Raw genomic sequence first — 22,890 nt, forward strand, 5'->3', positions numbered from 1 at the left:
TGTTTGGTCGTGACAATAACTTTAATATAATTGCAAATTGAACAGTTTAGTTCAATTGAAACACATAGTTTTATTATAACTAACAGTATAATTGAAGGATTGTTTAGAAAGATTTAGATTATTCCAGACAATTCACGACCGTACCGCTTGTCCCTGACCATCACGTTTATGATTTCTCTCATACAAATTTCAAAAATTAAAATATCGTTATATTTCAATGTTTTATACACAAAAGAAGCACACCTCTATACATATACTCTATACTCTAAACATAACGATTTTTCGGGTCTCAGGTAAGTTTTTTCGGAGTTATACAAACTTAAAAAGATTTTATTGGCTTTTTTCAATTTTTTGAGTTTTTTTATTTTTTTCTAGAAAGACCAAATATACCAAAAGCTCAGTGACCTTTTTATTGTATAATGGTCATAAAAGTAAATTAGTTTATAGCAAAACATAGTTATAAAAATAATATTAACTATTTTTAATATTCATTTAAACGTCCGTTATGGTCGTGACAGGATTTTGTGTTTTTTCACTAAAGATGTTCTTTAAAAAAAAAACTACCAAAGATATTGCGTCACCATGGACATTTTATGAAACTTCAAATGTTAATAAAATAAAAAAAATAATAAAAGTTTTGAAAAAAGGGGAAACAAATTTGCAAAGTGCTTTTCCTGAAAACGTACGTTTTTAAATTTTCACTCAAGTCAAAAATTGAAAAATAAATACTACTATTTACAGCTAATTAAGATCGAGTACAAAATAAATTATCGAACCAGATAACCGGAGCTTCGCTCCAGTGTCCTGAGAAGTACCGGAGCTGCGCTCCGGTGTGCTCCGGCTGAAATTAAGCCCTGGACCCACTACTTGCCGCGGCCAGGCCAGAAAACTCAAACATGATTGATTTTACTGGCCTGGCTGCGGCAAGTAGTGGGTCACACTGGCGGCCAGAACTTTCCTGACAAAACGTGTACTTGACATGCACTTCCCACCAGTAGAGCAGAGTGGCAAGTTCAATCAGAGTTGATCATGTTTAGAGAAGTGAAAGTGTGTTTATTTAAAATGACAGACAAGGGCCCTGCTGAGATGAAAAAAATCATTAAGTGGAGCTGTGAAGACATCACTAAGTTTTTAGAATTTTTTCAAAATTACAAACTATATATGAACAGACGTCATATTAACTATGCTGACAAAAATCTTCATGACAATCAGACATGCTTAACACAAATTATATTCAACTATCGACACCATTCACTCGTGAACTCCGTGAAGTCCTTTCCTTGTCACTTACCGATAGTACTTACCTGGTGTATAGGAAAACATATGGCAGGTGACGTAATGGACAGTACTTGCAGCCAGCAATTTGCCTTCTCTATTGTCCCGGTCTATACCCTGCTTTAGGCCTAATGAAAGAAGTTGACACTTCTGGCTGGCTATAACTACAAGAGAAACTACTCAAAATTTTACCCTTAAAATCTTACATATTATTTTATTATAATTCATTGATACAGTAGTTACAGTTAATAATAAGGTGTTTGATGGTGTCCCTTTCCTCATGTTAACTTCCTCGATAAGTTGAATATCCAAAAGGGCTCAGGATCAGAGGAACGTGATAGTGCTCAAGAGGTGACCGAACATCAAAAACTATCTGTAAACAGATGTATATGGTAAGGAAGATCATAAATGCACAACTCAGTTAAAGTGAAAATAAACATGGAAGACGAGCTTGATAAATGATAAATTGTAAATTTAAAATTCCCATGTTATTCTTATGGAGAATGAGTAAACTGTTGTAGTTTAAAATTTAAATAATATAATTTAATTATCTAGGAGCCAAATCTGTTTTTATCTTTTAGTGATTATAAAGCACCAACACATACTGACCTCGACAAACGGGAAAAAATAATCTTGCTTCTGAAGTTCAAAATATCTGTCAACATCAAAATGTAGCTTGAAACGTCCTGGCTTGAATTCCTCTTTTGAAATGAACTCGTTGCATCTTCCTAAAGGATTTGTAACACTGAAAAATAAATTGATTGGACATAATAATTATTGTTCAATACTTTCTATACTATAATACTTTACTTTGAAATGACGACCATCCGAATGTAGGTATTTTAAGCCAAGTATGAATGGAAATGAGTGTAGGATGAGTGCGCGATCTTGTAGTCTTGTTAGTGACTAAGGTTGACGTATATAGTGGCGTCCCCATCTTAAATAATTGATATTGATAATATATTGTATTCCTTAGACGCAGCTGTTAATTAATAGCCCATACAGCCAATGGGAACTAAGGGACCTACAGTTTATAGTGGAATCCAAACAAAATTTTTGCCTTGCAATTAACAAATATTGGTTTAATTATCAGGATAATACTGCGGATAGTTGTAGTACTCACTAGTGTGGACGTTAATCCACACCAGGGAATATCGCATCCACAGTGTATGCCTATAAATATCCACAATTCATGACCTCCTAGTAGCTGGATTACAGGACAATGCCACCGTCCCAGTCTACAATACGCTATTTCATTTTATTAATGTGATATTTTATGATTGGCGATTGGACATAATAATTGTTCAATGATATCTTTTGTTACAGAATATTATTTGATTTAGCGTTTTTTTATTTATTTGAAAAATTGTTATACCTTTTTCAAATGTACCGAAAATTAATTTGACCCAAACAATGTGAGCACAGTGCTGTACTGATAACTGTCCATCAGGCATGGATTAAATAACAATCCCTAGATGAGTGTTTAAATTCTTGGAAATGTATGACGTCTAAGTTATTGTGAAAGGTTTTAGCAATCTTTTACTGTGTCAGAGCTTTAACAGGACACTAGACTCTTAATCCAGAACCTTCAAATTACTTCAGACTAGGTCTAGAGCGTCGCGGCATAATCACATAGACAAAATATATTGGTGATTGGCAGGATTTGAGCCAGATAGTGACCAGCTTGCTTCCAATATTATAATGGTAAAAGAATAATGTAGTGTGAGTGCAATGTTGTGTGAGTGCAACGGTGATTTATAATCCTCCAGTGAATGACCCCCCTATAAAAACATCATACTGAGTGTAAATTTGAAATAAAAACTGCACCAATATTATTATAGAAGATCATACTGAGTATTTACAGGGTGTCCACCAGGCCAACCAGAAAAAATTCATGAGTAAAAAAAAAAATCCAGGTAGTTCAGGTCGTACTTTTTATACTAAAATTTCAAACGTGTTTTGCGCCAACTCCCGCAATGCTGTTTAGCGATAACACAGCTCGCTATTTTAGTTATTGTAAAGAGAATTCTCAGTTAAAGAAACAAAATTTACTCAGTAACAGAAACATCACCACTGTCTTCCGTGGTTGTGACAAAATCCTGATATTGTTCAGCGGTAACGGAAACATAATCGTCTCCCGTGATCACAGTAAAGTTATCATCATCTGTCTCGATCGTAGCTTAATTCAAATAATTTCCTGCGGTTATAAGTACCTAGCTAGCTATAACTACAGCTACAATTAAATGTAGCTATCGCTACAATTGTAGGTACTTTTCCATTTTATTCTATGCATATGAGCTAAATAAGCATAATATAATTGCAATTCAAAAATAAATTGTGGTGTCCCAAGTTATTCTTATCTCCTCACACATATTTTAAAACATATTATATCCAAATATCTTACCACCTTTTATGTTGTATTCTAAGAAGGTTAACTAAGAAGTATTCAGTAGCCTATTGACAGCAAAATAGAAATTTATGAGGATAGGAAAGTTGGAGAATTTTACCACGGATAAAACATGGTCCCTTAGGCCGGGGCCACAGTAATCTTATCTCGCTGAATTTTTTCCACGAGCGTTACCCGTGGGTTTGAGAGATACATTACGGTATATGGGGCAGGCCACACTAGAGTAAAAACGTCCGTGAACGCGTTTGTCAGTCTCTCTCGTTTTACCAGCGAGACTGACAAACGGAATTGCTCGTGTATTCTCTACTAACATTCCACGGGCGTTGCACTAGTGACGGGGCACAAACTAGTCGCGGGGCATTGCGGCTTATGGGAGTGAACACACTCATCTTATCTCGCTGAATTTTTTCCACGGACGTTTCTAGTTTTAACCTGACTGATTTAGTACGTGGAGGGGGGGAGGCGGAACACGGACACAGACGATTTTTATTGCCAGTGTGGCATGCTCTATCAGTCTCACTGGTTTGCCCAAAAAACCTATCTCGTAAGACGAGTGTGGCCACGGTCAAACTGTTCCACGTGCGTCGCACGTGAAAACGGAAAAAACAGTCTCGCTGGATAAAAATTACAAGTGTGGCCCTGGCCTTAGTAGATTTCCCATCCTTATGGAACAGCTGAAGCCAATTTTATTGTTAGTTCTGTCCGGTTTTCTGTAGATGCCATGTTTTGTCTACAACTTGTTTCTTGTTATTTCAGTAATTTAAAACCTCGTTTAACCAATTAAAAATATCTTATTCATAAACAATAAACTCTATATACGCTATATATATAACCAAACAGTGAGACCCAAATAATGAGAAACTAACCCTAAAATAATAGAAACAAACTGTAAACAAAACACGACATCTACAGAAAACCGGACAGATTTAACAATAAAATTGGCTTCAGCTGTTCCATAAGGATGGGGAATCTACTAAGGGAATATGTTTTATCTATGATTTTACATGAAAATATAGCCTTCTTGTTATTGTTAATTAACAAACACTCATACAACAAAATGTCACTATTGTAGCTTTTCTAAAATAACTAGAAAAATAAATTATTTTGAAATGGTTGTCCAACACATGAAAAAACCACAAAGTGATGAAATTGATAGTACTGTATTGAAATTCCTTACCATTCCCTGATCAAAGTCCATCCACTGTTAATAAGTTTGTATAAGCTGACACGGAGATTAGGTACTGGAGTTCCTCTTGAACTATCTAAAACATGTGTTGAGATAGGAGGCAGTGAAATGCTCTGCAAAAATTTAGTGACCTTTTAATTACTGAAGAATAATGGAACTAAATAATATTACACTAGCACTGTAGCAGTTTTTTTATAGAAACAATTTTGGGGTGCTTAGCTTAAGCACTAAATGATTTTTATATTTTGAATCCTTAAAACTTCAGTCTTAGCTTAAAGCAATACCTACATATAGCTTACGTACTATATGTGTATTAGTTAGAAAGAGGATTCTGAATATTTTCAAAAATTACAGGTACCTACAGTTTTACTTTTGCTATTTTTGTGCAATTTTTATTTTATGATATTTATTCTCAATTGACAACTGTGATCTCTTCTGTGATATAGGCTAAGTTTTACATGTATGTTACATAAGGTCTACTGTGATAATGTTCATGACTCTGTTACATTTTCTAGTTTATAGTTTTCTTTGACAATGTCTATTGCACAACCGTGTCTAATGACAATAAAGGATTCTTATTCTTATTCTTATTCTTATTCTTATTGTTGTACTCAATGGGTAAATGGGAGAGACGGAATGAGAGGCATGATGAGGGGGTAGGATAACAAAATGGCAGATATGGAGTCATTGATTTATATAAATGAAACACCTGTTCCAGCAATAATTTTGAAATTATTAAAATACATAGGTTATTTTTATTTCAGACAGAACAACACACACATTTTGGATAACAGTAGAATAGCGTACGCTTACCATTTCATACCGTCTATTGCAAAATTAATTGAAAGACCTCCTAAAGATATATATGTATATACACATACAAATGCATTGATTTTCAAAAAAGGGTACTTAGTTTTTAATAATGCTTTTTTATATCAAAACAGTAGCCCTAATCCACGGCCGCCTTTAACTCCAGGCCGTGGCCTTCAAAGTGGCAACGTTGCAAATGGTGTTGTAACAGCTGTTTTGTTTGGAAGCAGCTAATGGTATTTGTGTATTTATGAAAGATTGGTTACTGGACTATGACAATATTGACTCTGCTTAAAATGTACGGATATAGATTTTTAATTCATATTGTTTCGGTTTCGGTTTTCAATTCTGTATGTTTTATTTTCAATATAAAAAAATTATGTTCATAGATTTAAATCAATAAAGTGCGAATTAATGAGCTGATGTCACCGGTCTACCATGTTATCTTATGGGACGTCTGTCACTAAATAACACCACTTGCGACGTTGCCAATTCTACCAGGCCACGGCCTGTTGTTAAAGGTGGCCGTGCCTAATCACAGAAATTGTCATAATATACATACATATATATATATATATCTAACAAAAAACCACTAAGTGGTAACACTTTCCCCGCCAAGTCAGCAATCCAAAAAAGTTAATAAATCATTACTTTTTCCGCCAAGAAAAACAATGTAATGTATGTAAGTTTGGCAACTTGGCGGCAGACTTTTGCTTGGTTTTTTTCATTTAAGTTACGTTCGTGGATAATTTCACAAATCAACTTCTCTAATTAATTAGTCTAACTAAGTATAATTTATGAAATGTGGCACAAATAAGGTCAAATTTTGTAAAATAAGCTCTCACCTAGCAATGTACCAATAGGAGGGATACTTGCTCAATGGAACTAGTTTTATGGTATTTTTTAAAGGGATCGAGCAAAAGTCTGCCGCCAAGTTGCCAAACTTACATACATTACATTGTTTTTCTTGGCGGAAAAAGTAATGATTTATTAACTTTTTTGGATTGCTGACTTGGCGGGGAAAGTGTTACCACTTAGTGGTTTTTTGTTAGATTTTATTTATTTTTGTAGAAAATTAACAGTTAAAATAAAAATCCTCTTTTCTCTGATATATAGACCACGGCACAACTACATCTCATTTAATTTCAATAATATTGTTAATGAAGAACTAAATTCTACATTTTTGGTCTTATCTGCTTTAAACAGATTAAAAACTTTTTGACACACGTACCAAAATTACTATTTAACAAACCCACTGGGCTTAAACTCATTTTCAAATTTCATCAATGCTCATCTTGAACAACATAAAATGTGTTGATGTTACATAAGTGTTCTAATAATTAAACCCGTATATCTAAAGACTAGTGTAAATTGAGCCCTTATTAGAGATGTAAAAATGTAATCAAACTAATTAGGTTTGTTAGAAATAGCATAAGGCAAAACAAATATTGAATAACTCATTTATCCTAAATTTACATATCACTTTTTAATTGCTTGTTTAACATATGTAGAGTGATTTTCCCGATCGTTTTATTTGTTTTAGTGTATCAAAACATAGAACAAACCTTAGTACTAGCGTACTAGTACTAAGTTTCAAGTTCCTAGGTTTCATATGTTTTGATAAGTAGTATTAAACTGTTAAAAATGACGAGCTGCTGTACCAGTGTACCATCGGTACACTGCATTTTTCAATGGAAAGTATCGGGGAATATCACTGCTCTAAGTAATTTTATATAGTAAGTAGTTCAAATCATTCAGTATACCTGAAAAAAATACTTTATAAAAGTATTAAAATAATTTTTCAGCTGTTCCTATGAATTTCTCTAACATTTAATTAATTAAGATTTAATCGCAGCTGGTCCTTCTTTTGTTTTGATTTTAATCCCATGTTATTTAAATGGGCCAAACTCGTACTTTGAGGGCTTGCCAAGGGTTTATGGGTCAACGCACCGACTTGAGACCCTCAAAAGGCACATCTACACGCTAAGGGCTTTCAAACAACATAAAAAACATTAAAATTGAGCCAGTGGTTTGGGCTGTAGGTCCGTCAACATTTAAGGAGAAGAAGGAGAACACGGAAAATTTGTGAATTTTCAAACTAGTTTTTCTTGGCTCAAACACAACCGTTTTTTAAATTCTTTTTTTTAATTTTGTTGAGAATGATTGCCCCTATCCAGTAGATGAACAATTATTTTAATAGCTTTTGTTTCTTCAGAGCTATAGACGAGTAAAAAAGCCACTTTGTCACGTCATGTATATATACACTGCAGCAGCTGTGTACCGCTGGGGGACTTGGCGGGGCGGAACGCTGCCGCGTTCCTTAATATATATAGTAATATATACTCTGAGATACAGTCTATGGGATACTTTCAGAAATTAAGCTAAACCTCTCATCACAAAATAATATCACTAACATTTAACCAAATCAAATGAAGTAGGTACGTTGTGGGGAAAAGGTAGTTGAAATAAGAAAATTAATAAAGGAAATAAATCGAAGGACCAGCCTAAATTAGGCAAAGAAGTGAAACAATTCAAAATTGATATTGTTGGGATTTGTCAGCTAAATATTTTACATAAATAATTATAGAAACAAGTAACAAGACAAGTTTTTCAGTTTAATATACAATATTGTTCCTTTTCTGAAAATAAGTTTGTCAAAAACAAAAAAAAACTTAATATTGATGAAACTCACCAAGAATGTCAATCATTATTTTCATGTTCATTGGTGGAACCGTCTTGATGGATTCATAGTTTCTTGAGGTGTTTAAGTTTAAGTTCATTCATGTCTTGATGATTAAAATATCACTTTTAAAATGTCTTTCTTTCTTGTAGAATTTAACAATGATGTTCACAATACGGATTATATAATGTAGTTGAAATTAAAATGAGTAATATTTGCTTAAATCCCATGAAATATTGTATGTGAGTTATAAATTAAAATTGAGAATGAAAAATGATATGTAGTGATTGTACTGAAGACAGAAATGCAATGTTTTTTTTTATAATAATCAAAAATATGATGTAAATAAACATTAAATTAAATAACTTTCAGCTGTCAAGAAATTGGAATGGGAAAGAAAAATAGGAAATTGTATTCAGAACAAAGAAGAAATAAAATTATAATATATTGAAATCAATTTTGAATGAAAATATGGAAAAGTGATGAACTAGTACGCAACAACGCCGGCCACCGTTGAACGTCTGGTTCAACCAAAGTTGGTGTCACTCATTGGCAGTGGATAGACTTGGGACACTGGGCGAATGTATTCTCCATCAGTGGTCTTGACCTTTACCACACGGACAATGTTGTCTTTCCCAGGAAGTAATTCACTGATACGGCCAGTTGGCCAATGACATGGTAGAGTTGAGGTTTTCAGGAGAACTAGATCACCAATCTTGATGTTTGCAGTCGGTTTTGTCCACTTGTGACGTTGCTGGAGATGATGCAAATATTCTAGGCTCCATCGTTTCCATAGATGTTGTGAAAATTGTTGGACTTGTTGCCAACGCAAAAGTCGATTGGGTGACACATCGAGTAGACATGGTTCAGGGATGGAAACTAATGGTGCACCTGTCAAGAAATGTCCTGGGGTAAGTACATCTAGTTCTTGAGGATCAGTTGAGAGAGGTGTAAGAGGTCTCGAATTGAGAATCGACTCAATCTGCGTTAGTAATGTCATCATTTCAGGAAGTGTGAGGATGGTTTTATCAATAACTCTAACTATGTGTCGTTTAACGCTTTGAACTGTTCTTTCCCATAGGCCACCGAAATTTGGGGCACAAGGAGGATTGAAATGAAACCTGATGTCTGATGGAGCAAAGTGGCTTTGTAATTTATCACGTGCATCTGAAGAAGCAATGGTGTGCCGAGTGATACGGTTTAATTCATTAGCAGCACCCTTGAAATTGGTGCCACAGTCACAGTAGATGTGAGAACAAATTCCTCGACGACTAATAAATCTAGTGAGCGCTGCGATGAATGCTTGTGTTGTCAAGTCAGTTACAAGCTCGAGATGCACTGCTTTAGTAGTCATACAGATGAACAAACAGGCATAGGTTTTGGTAATTTTAAGAAATCTCATGTTGGCTATTTTGGTATCAAATGGTCCCATGAAATCAGTTCCAGTATGCAAGAATGGTTTAGATGGTGTGACTCTGGGTTTTGGTAAAGACGCCATTAATGGAATGGTGTTTGTTGGCTTGTGTCGGAAACATGTGACACAGTTGTGGATCCGTTTTCGAATGATGTTTCGTGCGTTTAAGATCCATACACAACGAGATAAGATGGATTGGATAAATAAAGGACCGGCATGCAAGTAGGTAATGTGCCAGTAGTTTATGTAAATATTTGTGATGTGGTGAGATTTAGGTAATAATATCGGATGTTTTGACTGGTATGGAAGTTCAGAATTCTGAAGACGCCCTCCGACACGAATAATGTCATTGTCATCAATGAACGGATGGAGTGGTTTCAGTTTGTTAGAATGGTTAGCTTGAAGTTCCTGTTTTTCAGTGGCGAAGACTTCTGATTGGACTCTGTGAAAGATCTTAAATGTAGATGTGCGCAATTCGTCAGTTGTGATGAAACCTATGACACGATTCTGTTTATTCAAACAGTTGTGTTTGAACCGTAAAACAATTGCAATTATACGCACGAGTTTTGTCCACGATGAATAAAATTTGAGTGGTTGCCATTCAGTGACACCTGTAGTTACAAATACAGGCAACGGTGTTGGTTTTAATTCGGACGAAACTTCAGAATTAAAGTCAGTTTTTTTATGCTCTTGCTTTGGCCAATCTGTAGATGGACGAGAAAGCCATGATGGCCCTGACCACCACATATGATTGTCTACCAGCTGTTTGACTCGTAAACCACGAGAACCACAGTCAGCAGGATTGTCATTAGTGTTAACGTGATGCCACACTTCAGTGGAGTGTGATTCTTGAATTGCGGCAACTTGATTGGCGACAAAAGTTTTAAGTTGGTAAGCTGGGGTTTTGATCCAGGTTAAGACAATTGTGGAATCAGACCACAAGAAGATGTTTGTATTAAACATGTTGGGAAACAATGATGTGCAATGTGATGTCAACTTTGACAGCAAATGAGCTGCACATAACTCTAAACGAAGTATTGTGGTGCGACGTAATGGAGCGACACGACCTTTTGCCATAACAAAGTTTATGGTGACTGAATCATCAAGATGAACACATCTGAAATAAATTAAACAAGCAAATCCTGTTTCTGAGGCGTCCGCAAAACCATGAAGCTCAATGCCTTTTAAAGAATGCAGATTTAAAGAACGTGGTATGGTGATGTCTGATAAATATTGAGTATCATCGGAGAATCGTTTCCACTGATCGATAATAGAATCAGGTAAAATGCTGTCCCAACTGATTCCAAGAGTCCAGATTTGTTGCATAATACACTTGGCTATCATGATGCATGGAGTTAAGAATCCACACGGGTCATAGATTTTAGCGATTGCGCTAAGAACATGTCGTTTTGTAAGATTTGCGTTGTAATCTAGATTAGTGGTAACGTAAGTGAAAACGTCCAACGTAGGTGACCATTGGAGACCTAATATAGTAAATTGAGGACAGGAGGATTCAGACACAAATTTTGGAGTTTCGCGATGTGACTCAGGAAGATCTTGAAGCAACTGTTCTGAGTTTGACATCCACTTGCGAAGTTCGAATTGACCACATTGCAATAACTGAGTAAGTTGAGTCTTAAGTTGTATGGCCTCTTCCAAAGTGTCTGAGCCAGTAATAATATCATCCATATATGTATGGTGTTTTATTGCATAGGCTGCTTGAGGGTACTTGTGACCTTCATCAGTAGCTAGCTGGTGCAAGGTTCTAATAACTAGATATGGAGAACAATTCATACCATATGTAACAGTGTTAAGTTGATATGTTTGCATAAGCTTATTTGGTGAATCGCGCCATAGAATCAGCTGATAGTTACGATCCGAAGGATGAATCACAATTTGGCGACACATTTGTTTGATGTCTGAGCACATGACAATACGATGTCTTCTGAACTGAGTCAGAATGTCAGCTATGTTAGGTTGCAATGCTGGACCAGTCAGTAACAAGTCATTGAGTGAATGGCCAGAATCAGTTTTGCAACTTGCATTAAATACAGTGCGAAGCTTAGTTGTTGAACTAGATTCTTTTAACACCCCGTGATGAGGTAAATAATAATGTTGCGGAGTTAATGACGATACATCTATGAGAGACATATGATCAAGAGATAAGTATTCATGCATAAAATCTTTATACAGCATAGAAAAACATTCGTTACGTGAAAACTTACGTTCCATTGCAATTAAACGTTGCTTAGCTGCATCAATGGACGAACCTAACATTTTGGATGAGCCTTTAAACGGTAATCGTACAATGTATCTACCGAGTTCGTCTCTGGTATGAGTGTCTGCGAATAACTTTTCACAATGAATATCTTCTTGGGATTGTTGTTTGTGGTTTGGGATTTCTTCTAAGAGCCAAAATCTTTGAATGGAATCGTGTATGTCGTTTAAACTTGTAGTATGCAAACAAATATTTAAAGTACTCGATTGAGATGTGCATGATTGCAATGTATCAGGTGTACATGGAGTAGTACCAATAATTATGTTACCACATGGAGTATTAATTATTGATGGCAATGTGCTGCCGAGTGATGTAACAGGACCTGTGAATAAATGAGGTACCAAAGATGCTCCTAAAATGACATCAATGCGGTTAGGAAGATGAAAATTAGGATCTGCTAATTGTTCATGTTTCAAGCGTGAAACCACCTCTGGAGCTACTGGACATCGAGGAATGTTCAGAGTAAGCTTATCAAGTATAACAAATGAATGGTTCGGCTGTAGTGTAATTCCCGATAAAGTTTCAATGTTTGCTGTAATTTGCCCCTTTGTTTTCGTACTTTGCTGACTGATGCCTACAATTTGAGTAAAACATCTGCTTCGAGGAGTATTCAGTAAATGGACAGCACGTTCAGAAATAAGAGACGCCATGCTTCCTGTATCAATAAGCGCACGAAATGTTTGAACCTGTCCACTGGAACTACGTATGTTAATTAATAAAGTTCCCAATAAGACCATTGCTGTTTGTGAAACGGTGGTTCGAGGATTACGGACATGCAAGGTGATTGGATTTTGTGCATCTGTATTGGATGGACGAAACTGCTCATTACGTTTGTGTGAATTGGATTGTCCAGCTTTATTTGTGAATGTCAGTTCTTCAGTTGGAAAGTGCAATAAGGTGTTGTGACGTTTACTACAATGTTTACAAACTGACTGAGACTGACATGTTTGAGAACTGTGATTTCCTAAGCAAGAAATACAATGGTGATGTGATTTTACTGCCTGGAATCTGTCTTGTGGTGATAGTTTTAAGAATTTGGCACAGTTGTAAGTTTTATGATCAGTGCCATCACATCCAGCACACAGCAACGTAACTTGTTGAGGTTTAGGTTTTGAGTTGAATATTGGGCTTGTTATAAATTTACGTGTGTTAACCTGTTTTTCTGGTACATGAGAGATACGTGATTCTTTAAAACACGATGTGGTAGCAACTGCATCCTCATGCCGATCACATTCGGACGTGAGAAATTCAAGTATTTCTTCTGCAGAGGGCAATGTGTGAGCTGTAGCCTGTCTGTTGTCACGGAATGTTTCAAGACGTTTGCGTAAATCCACATCAAGTTTCCGAAGTAGCAAAGCCGTCAATAGATGGTTAGAATTGCTGATGTCACAATCGATTACAGTTAACGCCTGAATATGTTCATTGTAGCTGTTAACAAACGTGCGAATTCCAGAAACATTGCGACTAGAAATGTCTGGTAAGTCAAGAATAATATTGAGATGAAGTAGGCGTAAGCGTCTGTCATTTTGGTAACGTTTGAAAACCATTTCGTAGGCAATGTCATAGTTAGCCTCAGTAAGTGAAAGGTTTTTAATCAGGTTCAATGGTTCTGATGACAAAACACTTAATAAGTATTGAAACTTAGTTACTTTGTTTAACGTGTCGTTTTTGTGAATTGTCGTATTGAAGACATTGATGAAGTTTGACCAATCAGCGAAGTTCCCACTAAATTTAGGAAGCTCAAGTTTTGGTAGTCGCGCTGAACATGACTGATGCTGTATAGTTAATTCAGCGTTCGAACCGGGTAGGCTAAGTTGTTCATCGCCAGATGACAACATATCATCAATAGAAGAGGTCAACTCTATGGACAAGTCTGATAGCCTACACTGTTTTGATCAGCTACCAAACGCTCCTCAGTAATGTTCCCCTCATCCTGAACTTGAACCACACGTTCCAAATTGCAAAGAAAATCATCATATTTTCTTTGAATTTCATTGCGGTAATTGGTCAATTTTCTTAAGTCTGATTTGGTAATAGGTGTGTCATACTCTAAAAGATGAGAGAATCTAGCCTTTGTCAAGTTGGTGAGACGTATGTAAGTTTCAGACTTGAAATCTGTTGATCTGTTGCCGGGCATATTGCAATGGGCGTGTTACGTACAGTCAGACACGTAGGGACAGAAGGAATGAGAAGTAAGATGGATGTTTCGATAATAGACTATAAGGCCACAGGGCTGATAACAAAAGTAATCCGGCTCGATTTGGACCAAGAATTTGTGGCGAAAAGGTAGTTGAAATAAGAAAATTAATAAAGGAAATAAATCGAAGGACCAGCCTAAATTAGGCAAAGAAGTGAAACAATTCAAAATTGATATTGTTGGGATTTGTCAGCTAAATATTTTACATAAATAATTATAGAAACAAGTAACAAGACAAGTTTTTCAGTTTAATATACAATATTGTTCCTTTTCTGAAAATAAGTTTGTCAAAAACAAAAAAAACTTAATATTGATGAAACTCACCAAGAATGTCAATCATTATTTTCATGTTCATTGGTGGAACCGTCTTGATGGATTCATAGTTTCTTGAGGTGTTTAAGTTTAAGTTCATTCATGTCTTGATGATTAAAATATCACTTTTAAAATGTCTTTCTTTCTTGTAGAATTTAACAATGATGTTCACAATACGGATTATATAATGTAGTTGAAATTAAAATGAGTAATATTTGCTTAAATCCCATGAAATATTGTATGTGAGTTATAAATTAAAATTGAGAATGAAAAATTATATGTAGTGATTGTACTGAAGATAGAAATGCAATGTTTTTTTTTATAATAATCAAAAATATGATGTAAATAAACATTAAATTAAATAACTTTCAGCTGTCAAGAAATTGGAATGGGAAAGAAAAATAGGAAATTGTATTCAGAACAAAGAAGAAATAAAATTATAATATATTGAAATCAATTTTGAATGAAAATATGGAAAAGTGATGAACTAGTACGCAACATACGTGTTTACACTAATAAAACATATTTTAACGATTTCTCCAACCTTAACTTAAAAAAACTAACAACAAACCTTTGTAACTTTATCGACTGTTGATTCTAGCTGTGTAGAATTAGCCAAAGAGTCATTGCATAGGTTAGGAGCTTCTTCCATGCTAGAATTAATAACAGTTGTTTCTGTGTTAAAGCCTGGGTGCATTAATTCTATACCACTGTTACATTGTGCTTCTTCCATGGACTTGTTTTGCTCATTCTGTAACACATGAGATTATTATACCTTAATAAACCAGTACAGATATTTATTCACAAACAATTACATGTTTGCTGCCTTTAGCAGAGTTAAACCATAGATAAAACATACTCCCTTAGTAGATTTCTCATCCTTATGAAACAGCTGAAGACAATTTTATTGTTAGTTCTGTACGGTTTATGTAGAGGTCGTGTTTTGTTTACAATTTGTTTCCCGTTAATACAGTCATTTAAAACCTTGTTTAACCAAATAATACGATCTAATCATAAACAATATATTGTCCCCTAGTTATTTAACCAAACAGTAAAGCACAAATCAAGAAATTAAACCTAAAATAATAGAAACAAAATTTCGTCGACACTAGCGCCCAGTGTGGCGTACATGAACTAGACATGAAAAACGAGCTTCAAAATTTACAATGGGATGAGAAGTCTACTTGTGTTGGTTAGTTTATGGTTAAACCTATTAATTTAAATTATTTATTAAAAACAACATCAACAAAAGCAAACAAAGACAAGCAACAAACTTTTTTTACACAAAAGAAATGGTGTAGGCCCTATAGGGATATTATACTCTGACACATAGATAATATATTTCTGAGTTTGTTTGTATATTAAAATAATTTGTTTTATATTATTGAGCTTTTTAGGGTTCCCTAAAAGTCCACTTATGTCCCTATAAGTTACTATTTTTGCCAACTATGAAAGCCATGTTGACATTTTAAAATTAAATTTATATCCTGAAAAACTTAAGAATATTTTTGTTACATTACTTTTATTAAAATTTGTATAAGCCTGTTATTAAAATATTTACACTGCAACAAAGTTGTTCATTGTTTTTGGGTCACCCTGTATTGAAGTCTAAGTGCTGCATCTATTTCAATAAGTTCATCTTCAGTTTCTTGTTTTTTGTATATATGCGTGTATAATAGATGGCATTTGGTTCAAACGTGTAAACCTACGTTTATTCTAACGAGTTCACGAGCCAGCATGATCAGACTATGTGAATAGGTAGTCTATTGTAAAAAAAAAAATTACAAACCAATATTGTAAAAAAAAATTACAAACCAATAAAATGTTCTTAACAAAACTGATAAACTTAAAATTTCATAACAAAGTAAAATAAGCAGAAAATTATATGCAAGTTTTTTATTACCTGAGTAAACTGTATCTCTGCTTTTTTTGTGTGTTTCCTAGTGCTCATGTGGTGAAGTAAGCCAAGCCTATGAGCGTACAAAGTTTTGTTACATATTTTGCAAAAGGCTCTGGTTGGGTTTTCTGGGACCGCTCGCAGCCAACCTAACAAAATAAAAAACAACCACAAGATACTAGATTGAAATGTACCTAAGTTAGGCCTACTATAGGCTAATTAATACAATTTATTTTATTTCCATTCCAAAGACCATTAATTATGGTTGTAAATTAGTAGTACAACATTATAATTTTGCCTTATAGAAAACTAAATTCTGCTTCTCTTCTAAATCAATCAATCAATCAATCAATTATTGAGATGGGGACGCCACCTAGGTGCGTATTTTAACCCAAATATGAGTGAAGGATGAGTGTAGAATGGTGTGTGATGACCTGTGTAGCTTTGTTACTGACTAAGATCAGCGGTTTCATTAGTCAGGATCATTTATTTAAAGCCCAATGATCAGGAACAGCTGGGTCCAGTTTCGAACCATCAAAAAGCTACTAACTTTTCTCAGGATTGCATAAAATATATATATTTAGGAGGTACAGTTCAACAGAGAACCTACAACATATTAATAAATAATAGGCTATTGCGACATTTATCGTATCGGATACAGTTTTCACTTTTCTTTCAGTCATTTTTATCCATTGGGCCATTTCAAAAAGACTCTTTCACACTGTGCCGTGGCAGTTAGTTTGGTTCAGTTTGGCTTAGTTAATGATAATAACAAACTAGGTAACATTTATAAAAACAAATTTGATATGTTCTGTAGGCCTAATTGATAAAGAGATAAATTTGTCAATTTGTATTTGTTCTCTTTTTTCATGACTTAAAAAAAGTAAATTTTGTAAATGGTAGGCCTACCTTGTTTGTCACCATCATAAATGAAACTGAACCATAGAGAAGTAAGGTACAGAGGAAACACTTTTATAGGACAACTGTGCGCTTTCACATTTGGTATGTTGTGCTGGAAATATACTTGTGTGTGAAGAGCACGGAAGAGCCCGAACGGCGAGCACTGTGAGGAAATTTCTATCACACGGGCACCAGGTCCTCTTCTACTGTGAGCGTTGTAGTAAATGATGGCGAGGGGGGTGGTGTTGGACATTGCCCTAGACGAAATCACTTAAGTGTTCCATGGAGTGCATCCTCTGTTCCTTACTTCTCTGTGGCTTAACTAAATTCACCTAACCTAAATTCCGCAGCGCACTGCAAGAGTGGTGGGCGGCCCTCTTTTTGGAAAGACCTGTAGGCTAACAGAAAGTCAATATTTACATTCAATAAAATAGAATATAAAAATGTATATCGAATGAAAATTAAATCTGATGATATTTCATAGTTCTCTGCGGAACTGTACCCTATTTTTAGTCTTTAAAGATTTGGGTATTTTAAATCATAGTTGAAGACAAGCTGCTATAGCCATGCTTTGAATTAGGAAGAGCACGTGGAAGAGAATACTTTTAATGGGTGAGGTTCATAATGTCCAAATTTCACAAACTCCAACGTCTAAAATATTAAATAAACAGTGTGATTCATAATGTCCAAATTTCATTAACTCCAAAACTATAACTTTCAAATAAGCACCGTTTCACAATGTCCAAGTTTCACAAACTCTAACGGTTATTTCACAAAGTCCAACGTTATATTAAATAAACAGAGCGGTTCGTGATGTCCAAATTTCATAAACTCCAAAAATATAACTTTCAAATACTTACCGTTTCACAACCTCCAAATTTCACAAACTCCAATGATTAGAATATTAAATAAACACAGCGATTCATAATCTCCAAATTTCATAAGCTCCAACGGTACAGTCTCTGCCAGAAGTCGCTGCAGAGGTTGCCGTGGTTTGGTATGTAGGCGCTACACGTTCTAGTGTTGTAGCGGCGCGTCACGAAACATCATTGTTGGTCTGTAGTTGCTTTGTTAAGAGTGTAAAGTATTGGTATTAATACCCCTTCTGCAGCAAACCTGCTGACTAATCGACTTTCCATTTTCCTTATTTGATTTACACTATCAATGAAGTTACGTATCAATGAAGTTATTAGTTTATATATTGCAACATGGATAATCGTTAATATAATCGTACTTCCTAAATAATATTATAAATGTGAAAGTTTGTGTGTTTTTTTGTCTGTTTGAAGTCCAATAATGCATTAACTACAGGTCGGATAGGTCTTAAATTTGGCATGATGATAGCACATATTCCCGATTAACATATAGACATATTCTTATCACAAAAATCCTTTCAGACCTCCTTCCTGGCTGTGGAGTTTCCCATGTTAACATTATGGGTATTCATATTTTAAAAGTAGGTAAATAATTTTGTCAGCTAGTACAGATTAACAAGTTAGTTAAATTATATTTTACCAAGTTTATTTATTGTGGCGTTGATTTAACTAGTAGCTTGTAGGGACATAAGTCCCTAAAAGCTAAAATGTTAAACAAATTATTGTAATATATAAACAAACTCGTAATCAAATTATGTATGTGTCAAGATGGATATTCCTTGTAGGTAGGCCTATAGTTAAAACTAAAAGAGAAAACGAGACAGCTGTCGAGTAAAAAGGTGTAAATACTCGAGTTTCAGCTTATATTGAAACCAGTGTAAGTATTGACCAGTATACTTACAATATGATGTAGGGCCTATAAGTTAAATCCTATTTATAAAAATGTATTTCTGCGTTTATGTATGTTAGTTTCTACCTTTTTATGAACTTTTAACTCCTCCTTTTAGTGGGTAGAATGAATAAAGTACAAGGTTTTCGGCACTTTTCTAACAACGAGCTATTTCTACACACAAAAAACTACTGATGTAATCATCATGAAATTTTAACAGCTATTAGAAAATACGAGAGCACGCCCCGTGGTCGAAAAATCGACCAAAAGTATGTTTTGTACAACCTTCTCTATTTTCACCCCACACTGTAAATAAAACATGTGATTGGAATGTCTTCCATTTGTTTTGATTTTCTGTTTATATTGTGTTGTTATTTCGTCATCACCATAGCAACCCATAATACCCATGTTAATTTTTTTAAATTTCAAATTCATTTTTTGTGCTTATTTTTGAGCCTATTTTAATTTATAAAGGGATTCTGCACACCTACAGGAAAATAGCTTTCTAACGGTATGCGTAGATTTTTCCTACGATACACGCGAGCTGAGAAAAAAGGTTTTAAAGAAACATGCTTGCCTATTAATATATAGACGAGAGGTCGTCCAGTGGTCGAAACTCGACCAAAAATATGTAATGTACTCACTTATCTATTTTCACCCCACACTGTGAATAAAACATGTGATTGGAGTTTCTTCCATTTGTTTTGATTTTCTGTTTATATTTCGTTGTTATTTCGTAACCAGCATAGCAACGCATAAGATCCATGTTAATTTTTTCAAATTTTTAAACTCATTTTTTGTGCTTATCTTTGAGCCTATTTAAATTTATAAAGGGATTCTGCACACCTACAGGAAAATAGCTTTCCAACAGTATGCGTAGATTTTCCCTACGATGCACACGAGCTGAGAAAAAAGGTTTTAAAGAAACATGCTTGCCTATTAATATATAGATAGATAGATACTTATAGAATATATTTATATGTTTTAAAAAGTACAGTATTTGTAATGGATTTTTAATTGAGAGACAGAACAGTTAAGATCTCAGCTGAAAGCTTGAATTAAAGATATTAAAAATATAAAAATGTAACTTTACCCAGACTGTACTGTTGGAGCTTATGAAATTTGGAGATTATGAACTGCTCTGTTTATTTGGTATTTAAACGTTGGAGTTTGTGAAATCGGACATTGTGAAACGGTGATTATTTGAATGTTGATAGATTTGGAGCTTATGACATTTGGAGATTATGAAACGCTCTGTTTAATTAATATATTAACGTTGGACTTTGTGAAATCATCGTTGGAGTTTGTGAAATTTGGACATTGTGAAACAGTGATTATTTAAATGTTATAGTTTTGGAGCTTATGAAATTTGGACATTATGAAACGCTCTGTTCATTTAATATTTTAAGCATTGGAGTTTGTGAAATTTGGAGTTTATGAAACGCTCCCCTTTTAATGCTGTTATTTAGATCTTTGTTCAAAAAAAAAGATACACATACGGTATATTATACATTTTACAAACAAACATTTATTTTACCACGAGACCTGAAGAAATGTAAGATAGAGATGGAATTCACTGAGCCAAGGAATAAGCCGGTTTCAATTGATATTTGACCTAGGAAAACTCATACCTACCACAAACACTTGAACTGGCTACAGTTGTAGCATATGTAACAATGAGAACAAATAAACTGCGCACCTTCACTCATCAACACTTTGCGGCACAATAAATAGGTTTTAGTGACCTCTGATTGGTAGCCACCTAGCTACCACACTGAGCAATAAGCAAAACAAAATGCATGGGCTATTGCCTAGTTAGAGCCCGCACAAAGTGACCCCCCCTAGGTTAAGTGACTGTCCCATGCAAAACTACTTTGATGAGTCAATGTTTACCCACTTGTGGAAGTTAAGGATGTATAACCTATGATGAAGTAAGGTGGCTATCAATGACCTAGAGTTGGGGGGTAGGGCGCTAAGATTTGCCGATGACACGACACTTGTAACAATTGGAAGAAGTCCAAACGAAGCGATAGAAGAATCTGAGCATTTGTTTGCAGCTGCTAGAGAATGGTTTAACCATAACATGTCTAAGCTTAGTGACGATAAGACAAAGAAACTGATATGCCCTCTAACGCCATCACTTGAACAAGTGTCGAGAAATGTGTCACTGCTGGGCTTTACTCTTAATCCCAAATGAACCTGGGTAGACCATATTGACAACATTTGTAAGAGGTTAGCGAGGTTAAACTTGTCCCCGAATCCTATTTGATAGTGGTATACCATTCGTTGTTCCACAGCCATAGGATCTCATGTGGTCGCTATGAGGCCATGCACTTGACAGCCTCAAGGTCCTACAACAGCAGAAGAAGGCTTTGCATATTATCACAGGGAGTGGTAGAAGGGATCGCGGTATGCCGCTTTTAGTACGGACGGGCATTTTGACAGATTACAGTACCGTACCTAACTACATCTTTTCATTTGTAAACTATCCATGATAACCTGCAGAAATTCACTACAAGGAATGATGTGCACAGTTATAATACAAGGTGCCAAAATAAGATCAAAATTCCCTTCCGCAGGATTAGTAAAACGGATGGATTGGGCTGAAATTTGGCATGAAGATAGCTAACATTCCCGATTAACATTTAAAGACCTATTCTTATCTCAAAAATCCTTTCGGGCTCAGCCCCAGTGAGGACAGCTAGTTATTTATTTATTTGTTTACGTTTACACCATTTTTCAGTGTTGACATGCTGATAATACAAAATAATACAATATTGAAAAATTGAAAGTTAATTAGGCTGCACTTTACTTGACGTCCTACACTCATTTGAATGAAAATATCGATCGATATATCGATTGCTTCATTCGATATATCATTTGGTTAATTAGGTAAGGTTAACCTAACCTAACCAACCAAACGATATATCGAATGAAACAATATATCGAATGAAACAATCGAATGAAAATATCGAATCGAAAAAAACAATCGAATCATAGGACGTCAAGTAATGTGCAGCCGTTAATTAGCCTAACAAAAAGTAATAACGAATGCGAGTGAAATGTTGAATGCTATGAAAGGAGCATAACTACCTCCTTATAACCGTTTTTTTTTTTTTTTTTTGTTTGGCCTAAGGACCCTAGGCACGAGCCTGGGATTGTTTTTCACATTACTTCAGACTAGACCTAGGGGTTGCAGCATTATCACTTAGATAAAATCCATTGGTGACTTGGCGGGGATCGAACCCGGGACCTCAGGGACTGAGGTCCGCGCTCTAACCACTACGCCAGCTCGCTCCCCTCCTTATAACCGTTGGAAGCAAAATAAAATAAAAAAATTATCTGAAATTACTTAATTGTAGGCCTATTTACATCACAACTTTGCCTAGGCTTACCTTTGAAGTCTGGCAGCGATTCCCAAGCAGTCCGATATGATTGTTTAGATTTGGAATCGTTTTTAGGCATTATTTGATAGTCTATCAATAATAATTTAGAGTAGTTTAGATTAAACTACGTAACTTAAACAAAAACAAACAGGTCTAATTAGTTCTTTATTTTTCATTTGGTTAGGTTGGTTTGTTGGTTATTATAAGTCAAAGTTGTCTGCCACTGCCGGCTACCCTAAAAAAAAAAAATAAAATTCACCTGATTTAAGACAGTATTTTTTCTTGTTTTTATCGCAGGTTTGACTATTTGTCATGTAACTTAGCAAGAGGGATATATAAGCGTTTAGTCATATAAGTTAAGGCTTTGATTTAAACAATAGATAA

The 22,890-nt window shown here is 34.9% G+C and overlaps 1 protein-coding gene across 1 annotated transcript; it reads right to left on the minus strand.

The window, feature by feature from the left end:
* Window positions 1-1,461: 1,461 nt before the first annotated feature.
* Window positions 1,462-22,648, minus strand: LOC129004920 (probable 5-hydroxyisourate hydrolase R09H10.3). Its single transcript, XM_054433626.1, has 6 exons — window positions 22,516-22,648; window positions 16,463-16,605; window positions 15,131-15,310; window positions 4,860-4,981; window positions 1,885-2,020; window positions 1,462-1,648 (listed from the first exon to the last, which is right to left on the minus strand). The coding sequence occupies exons 1-6, from the start codon at window positions 22,583-22,585 to the stop codon at window positions 1,559-1,561; spliced, it is 741 nt and encodes a 246-aa protein (XP_054289601.1). The 5' UTR covers window positions 22,586-22,648; the 3' UTR covers window positions 1,462-1,558.
* Window positions 22,649-22,890: the final 242 nt, after the last annotated feature.

Source organism: Macrosteles quadrilineatus, unplaced genomic scaffold (genome assembly GCF_028750875.1).
Source record: "Macrosteles quadrilineatus isolate MER2022 unplaced genomic scaffold, UCM_ALF_1.0 Scaffold_12__1_contigs__length_5162894, whole genome shotgun sequence".
In the NCBI taxonomy this organism is placed as follows: Eukaryota; Metazoa; Arthropoda; class Insecta; order Hemiptera; family Cicadellidae; genus Macrosteles; species Macrosteles quadrilineatus.

Bases quoted from the DNA above. Each gene is read 5' to 3' on its own strand.
- LOC129004920 (XM_054433626.1), bottom strand. From the start codon at position 22,585: ATGCCTAAAAACGATTCCAAATCTAAACAATCATATCGGACTGCTTGG. The intron at 15,311-16,462 runs GTAATAAAAAAC...CATGTGTTACAG, and splicing joins CAGAGATACAGTTTACTCAG to AATGAGCAAAACAAGTCCAT. The intron at 1,649-1,884 runs GTCAGTATGTGT...ATCTGTTTACAG, and splicing joins ATTTTTTCCCGTTTGTCGAG to ATAGTTTTTGATGTTCGGTC.